General features: G+C 41.1%; 1 protein-coding gene across 5 annotated transcripts in view; it reads right to left on the reverse strand.

Moving 5' to 3' along the window:
- The window catches only part of CTNND2 (catenin delta 2), a 1,230,307-nt gene that overhangs the window by 222,328 nt on the left and 1,000,658 nt on the right, over positions 1-7,321 (reverse strand). For all 5 annotated transcript variants that reach the window (XM_075062683.1, XM_075062682.1, XM_075062681.1 and 2 more), the window contains one exon: positions 1,286-1,469. In XM_075062683.1, the coding sequence (XP_074918784.1) occupies positions 1,286-1,469 (184 nt within the window). The remainder of the gene's footprint in view (positions 1-1,285; positions 1,470-7,321) is intronic.

The following is a 7,321-nucleotide window of genomic DNA, read 5'->3' on the forward strand; positions in this document are numbered from 1 at the left end:
CAATATTCTATGACAATCAGTCCAACTCTTTCCAGCTATCACGGGAATGGGTACATCTTTCACAATAATACTCTCTAGTGCCTTGAAACATGAACACAAGTCCAAGATATATCACCATATTCTTTTGAAAATCAGAAGTGTGCAAATACCTAACATACTTAAGGTGTTCCAGAATACCTCACATAGCCATTACATGCTGCAATTTTAAGTTCAATATAAGCAGACATTTATGAAGTATTACCAGTTGTTCTTGTAATAGCATCATAACATTAGTCAAGCAAACACTGTATTATTTTTCCACAGAACTTCTGATGCTATTTCCAAGGTTGAGATAACTCACCAGAAACCAACCAACCAACCTACCTCATGGCTCATGACAGATAGGTAATGGAGCAAATAGCAAAACCCCACCTAATTGCAACTCTAACCATAGACCAACATCTGACAGTTACAATTACAATAATATCAATAATACATAGTATTTATATAGCACATTATTTCTGCAGAGTGATTCACAAACATTAACTAACATCTTTATAATAACCCTGTGAGGAAGATAAATGTTATTTCAATTATACAGAGAGAGAAATTGATACACAGAGGCTGTGGAACCTGCCCAAAGTAAACAAGTCAGTGCAAGAAACAGGACAAGAACTCAGGAGTTTCTGACTCAATCCCTTGATATAAATTTGTCAGGGAAGAAACAGTTCCTGATCTTGCTACTCTTTTCTCTACATCCACATCACAAATTAACAACAGATATTCAAGGATTGCAGATATCTGTTAAGGAACAGTTTGTGTATTTCGGTCCCATAATATTAAATGGGCTGGTTTATTTCGACACATCTTTTTTCATCACTCTTTCTTGCATAAAAAACCCCCAGCTGCTTTATACAGTCACATTACATTTAATGGCATTTGGAACTCAGAAGACATTCAAACATTCCTTTCTGTAAGCGTCTGGTGTTACTTTGTACACTAATTAAGTTGGAGTGATAATGAGAACATACTGACACCATTTAAGCAACTAGGGAATGAGACAATCTACAAGTAGCAGAAAAACATCTGCAACATGCTGTGGTGCAGGGGATTGGTCAAAACTATTTAAAAAAATTGTACAGATTGTTCTTGAGTGGCTTGAAGCTTATCTATGGAATTAATTTCAAGATTTAAGGGCTACCATATAAAAAGTCATCTTCCCTGTTGAAATGCAAACCAAGTTTAATATATTTGGGGTGTTGGGAATGAAAATTCAAAATAAAAGAGCATGATTCAGCTGACTCACCTTAGGCACCCAGTGGCATTGCGCAGCACCTGTGATGAATGGAGCTGTATTTTGTGATCATCCTGGAGGGGCGAGTTGTCCCATCCCGAGTGAGGGATGATCACTGCATTAGTCAACACTGCAAGAGCATCCTGGATGATTGGCATTTTCAGTGCATCACACGAGGATAGATTCCAGAGAACTCCTACAAAAAGCAAATGATTAACAATTAGTACTTCTGGTGACAACAGAGAGCAATTCTTGTTTTGAAATTACTTTTCATGAAACTGTTATTCTTAATCAAACTGCATACCAAAGAAAGACTGCATAATGTCTGAAGGATCAGTGATGACTAAATACTGCCCCGCTAAGAAGTTACCTTTTAATTTTCCTTTTAAAATAAACCAAGTCTCCACAGCAATCCTGAAGTTTATCAGGGTTAAGGCTGACAACTGGTCAGCGTGTTTGTGATTTAGCTACTATTTTTTATTAAAAATTAATAAAAATAAATAGCAGAGAACAAGTCTGTGCTACAGATTGGACTGCCATCCACTGGCAACTACATAGATGGAACTAATTCCTCTTAGGATCTCCAGTGTAACTTGAATGGAGTGGGCTGGTAGCACCATAAAGACTAACAGGTATATTTAGGCATAAGCTTCCATGGGTAAAACCCCCCTTCTTCAGATGCCTGGAGTGAAAATTACAGATACAGGCATAAATATGTATTGGCACATGAAGAGAAGGGAGTTACCTTACAAGTGGTGAACCTGTGTAGACAAGGCCAATTTAGTCAGGTTGGATGTGGTCCACTCCCAATAACTGATGAGGAGGTCTCAATACCAAGAGAGGGAAAATTGCTTTTGTAGTGAGCCAGCCACTCCCAGTCCCTATTCAAGCCCAAACTGATGGTGTTACTGGGAGTTACCACTGGACTACTCATTGTTTTTGTGGATATAGACTAACACAGCTACCCCTCTGATACTTGAATGGAGTGGCCAGGCTATGCTCTAGCTACAAATCTATCAGAGGTTCTCCTTTGACAACTCACATGAAGTGTAACAGCCTTGCAAAATTCTGTTCACCCAGAACAAATCATTTTTATGGGGTAGTCAATTATCTTATTTCCTCCATTGTCGTTATGGCACAGGACATAGAAGTAGATTTTGTGCCTCAGCTGGTAAATGTTCATGACAATTTTGCAAGGATAGAATATAATTAGTTTTATTAATATATGTATGGCCTACATATATGTGTAGAGAGATATCTAGAATTGTGTTAGTTACTTAACAAAACATAAAAGCATTACAAATCTTATCCACAGATAACAAGGCTAGAGGTCCAAACACTCACAAGATAATTTGTTTGAAAGAGATACCTTGTGCTAAGATTCAAAACTTACAAAAAGCAAATGAAAAATTACAATAAAATGAAAATTTCTTGGAATAGCCATAAAGATTACATTAAAAGAAAGACTACTACTCTCATATTTTGCTATTTAAGGATAGACTATCGAAAGCAAACCATATATTTTGAGTTACTTACATATAAAAGTAAAGTAGACAAAACAGTTATAAATAAAATTGAAAAAAAAACAAGTTTGTAGAGAAATGGTTCATGCTAAATCTTTTTGCAGTATTCTGAGATGTGAAAGCGACCTATAGTAAATATGAATCAGTAAGTACAAGATTTAATTTTTTAGTTTTATTTATATGTTTAATTTTCTTGTACATATTTCATACATAAAATTGCATATTTTTGTACATACTGATTAATGTCAGTCATTTGGATAACTATTTCAATAACAAATGACCTGATTGAAATATTCCATATATAGTAAGCAGGTAACTAAATCATTGTCAGCGTTTGAGCCAGAAAAATGAAAAAGCTGAAACATAAATACTATTTTTCTGTCATCTGAAAATAACTTCTTTCTTCAAACATCCCTTTGAATTATTTTTTTTTTCAAACAGCAAATGAAATACTATATTTCTTTAAGAGAATATGCATCTGCACAGCTACTGAACTCCATTTTTCCATGGTCTCTGCTTATGAAGATTTTATCAGCATGTTTTCATTATACACAAAGTTTCTAATTCTCCACTGCCCGGCACTTTGCATAGGAGGGGTGGGCAAACTTTTTGGCCCAAGGTTCACATCTGGGTATGGAAATTGTATGGTGGACCCTCAATGCTCACAAAATTGGGGTTTGGGGTGTGGGAGGGGGTGAGGGCTCCAGCTGGGGGTGCAGACTCTGGAATGGGGCTAGGTGTGCAGAAGGGTGCAGGAGGCGCTCTGCACTGGGACTGAAGGGTTTGAGGGCAGGAGGGGGATCAGGGCTGGGGAGGGGGTGGGGGCATGGGAGAGGGTCAGGGGTGCATGTTCCAGACAGCACTTACTTTAAGCAGCTCCCAGAAGCAGTGGCATGTCCACCATCTAGCTCTTATGCAGAGGTGCTGCCAGGCAGCTCTGCGTGCTGCCCCGTCTGCAGGTACCACCCCTGCATCTCCCATTGTCTGCAGTTCCTGGCCAGTGGGAGCTGGGTGAGGGCAGTGTGCAGAGCCCCATAGCTGCCCCTAGCATAGGAGTCAGAGGGGGGACATACCGCTGCTTCCAGGAGCCGTGTGGAGCGAGGCAAGCCTGAGTCTGCTCCCAGGCTGCAGCGCCAGATCAGGTCAAGCCCCAGACCCTGCTCCCCAGCGGGAGCTCGAGGGCTGGATTAAAACGTCTGGAGGGTTGGATGTGGTCCCTGGGCCGTAGTTTGCCCACCCCTATGGTGTAGTCATAGACTCATAGGCTTTAAGGTCAGAAGGGACCATTATGATCATCCAGTCTGACCTCCTGCACAATACAGGCCACAGAATCTCACCTACCCACTCCTGTAATAAACCCCTAACCTATGTCTGAGCCACTGAAGTCCTCAAATCGTGGTTTGAAGACTTCAGGGTGCAGAGAATCCTCCAGCAAGTGACCCATGACACCAAGTGACCTGTGCCCCATGCTGCAGAGGAAGGAGAAAACCCCCCATGGCCTCTGCCAATCTTCCCTGGAGGATAATTCCTTTCCACATCTCTGCAAAGTGAGTGCAAAATAATACCAAAGCATCACAGTCACCTTTGATACTTACTTGCCACTCTACATAGGTGAAAGTAACAGGAATAGCTCAGTGGTTTAAGCTTTGGCCTGCTAAACCTAGGGTTGTGAGCTCAATCTTTGAGGAGGCCATTTAGGGATCTGGGGTAAAAAAAAAATAGTTGGGGATGGGTCGTGCCTTGAGTAGGGGGTTGGACTAGATGACCTCCTGAGGTACCTTCCAACTCTGATATTCTATGATTCACAGTGCATGGCAGTGGAAAATGAGACCCATAATTGGCTCAATGGGAGTATATCCACTGACTCTTTCTGAAGAGGCTCATAGGAAGCAGAAACCTGGGTCTCAATCCTGCAGAGCACTTAACCATATGCACAAGAATGGCCGTACTGGGTCAGACCAACACTGTTGATCTAGCCCAGTATCCTATATTCTGACTGCAGTCAATGTCAGGTGCTTCAGAGGGAATGAACAGAACATGTAATCATCAAGTGATCCATTCCGAGCTTCTGGCAAATGGAGGCCAGGGACACTTCAGAGCATGGTTTTGCATCCCTGCCCATCTTGGCTGATATCCATTGATGGACCTATCCTCCAAGAACTTATCTAGTTCTTTTTTGAACCCTGTTATAATCTTGCCTTCACAACATCCCCATTGATTTTTTCCCCCCTTACTCCATGTTCATATTTCCTTATTCTCTTATCTTCCAGCACATTCTTGCTGGTTAAAAGTAAGGTCAGATAAATATCACCACACCATGCTATATGCAGTGTAGTTGTAGCCATGTCGGTCCCAGCATATTAGAGAGACAGAATGGGTGAGGTAGTATTTTTTATTGGACCAACTTCTGTTGCTGAAGAAGAGCTCTGTGTAGCTCAAAAGCTTGTCTCTCTCACCCAAAGTTGGTCCAATAAAAGCTATTACCTCACCCACAACAACATGCTGACATTTACTAATGACTGAGACAGTCATTAGTGATATTCTTTAAGCTCCTTTGCCTTATTCATAAATTCACTAGACATTTCACATAAGAACTTTCTCTCCATAAGGAGGTGCTACTGTTTGTAAACTGCTGGAATCTCCACCGAGCTCCACACTCACAAGAGAGTCAAAAAGTCACCCATGCTGGGCTCTGGTTTTAACTCCACAATAACATTAATCCCTAGGGTACCACCAGATCAGATCTGACTATCTTAAATCCTTCTGTCAGGGAGGTACTCTCACCTCTTTTATATTTAGGATGGAATCTAATAAGCCACACTGCCCCAATGAGTCAGCAGTAATGAACATGCTGCTCCTTGTAGAGTTCCAGCACCTGTTAACAGAAGGAGCAATAGGAGAATCCTGGCATATTGTGACAATGCTTGAAATCTAAATTTAAAGCTTTAAAAGGTACAAGGATCATGTCACTGAAACATTTATTCTCTCCAATTACAAGTGGAGGAGCCCCCTCTCCTCATCCAGTTGCAGCAGTGGGAGGAGGGCATCCCTGGATACCCTTCCCCACTCAAGGACAGGTGGCACCAGCGGAAGCTGGGGAAAGATAGCTTCCCCAGGAGGCACAGTACCAGTTTGAGGAGGAAGAAAAGCCCTTTCCTTGGCTGATCAGGAGGCAGAAAAAAGGTCCTCACGGAATTTTATCTCAGGCACCTTCTGCTGTGTGCCAAGCCTCTCTCCTACATGGCTGAAATGTATCTAAGCATACTACCTACCTGCAGTGTGGAGGGCTACGTAAGCTCACAGCCAAGGAGCTGTGCATCCTGAACCCACTAAAGCAAAGAGTCCACCACTGAAGAGTGCTACAAAAAGTGGAAAGTAGGTCAAATTATGAAGGATGAATATAAACAAACAACACAAGCATGTAGGGTTAAAATCAGAAAAGCCAAGGCACAAGTGAGATCAAACTAGCTAGAGACATAAGGGATAAAAAGAAATCATTCTACAAATACATTAGAAGCAAGAGACGACCAAGGACATAATAGCCCATTATTCAAGGAGTGGGTAAAAACAATAACAGAAAATGTGGAAATGGCAGCAATGTTAAATGCCTTTTTTGTTTCAGTTTTTACCAAAAAGTTTAATAGCAATTGGACATCTAACATAGCGAATGCCAGGGAAATTGAGGTAGGATCTGAGGCTAAAATAGCGAAAAAAACAAGGTAAAAATTACTTAAACAGGTTAGGTGTCTTCAAGTCACCAGGGCCTGATGATATACATGAGAGAATGGTCAAGGAGCTGACTGAGGAGATAGCTGAGCCATTAGTGATTATCTTTGAAAAGTCATGGAAGACAAGAAAGAATCCAGATGACAGGAAAAGGGCAAATATAGTGCCAATCTATAAATAGGAGAATAAGGACAACTCAGGGAATTACAGACCAGCCATCTTAACTTCAGTACCCAACAAGATAATGGAGCAAATAATTAAGTAATTAATTTGAAAACACCTAGAAAATAATGTGGTAGATAACAGCATGGATTTGTCAAGACAAAGTAATGTTAAACCAACCGAATGGTTTTCTTTGACCGGGTAACAAGCTTTTTGGATGGAGGGAAATGGTAGATGTGATATAGCTTGACTTTAGTAAGGTTTTTGATATTGTCTCATATGACCTTCTCATAAACAAACTAGGGAAATACAACCTAGATGGAGCTACTATAAGGTGGGTGCAAAATTGGTTGAAAAATCATTCCCAGAGAGTAGTTATGAGTGGTTCACAGTCAAGCTGGAAGGGCATAATGAGTGGGGTCCCACAGGTATGGTTCTGGGTCTAGTTCTGCTCAATATCTTCATCAGTGATTTAGATAGTGGCATAGAGAGTACGCCAGAAGACGGTTACTCACCTTTGTAACTATTGTTCTTCGAGATGTGTTGCTCATATCCATTCCAGTTAGGTGTGTGCGCGCTGCGTGCACGTTCGTCGGAAGACTTTTACCCTAGCAACACTCGGTGGGTCGGCAGGGTG

Source organism: Chelonoidis abingdonii, chromosome 2 (genome assembly GCF_003597395.2).
Source record: "Chelonoidis abingdonii isolate Lonesome George chromosome 2, CheloAbing_2.0, whole genome shotgun sequence".
In the NCBI taxonomy this organism is placed as follows: Eukaryota; Metazoa; Chordata; order Testudines; family Testudinidae; genus Chelonoidis; species Chelonoidis abingdonii.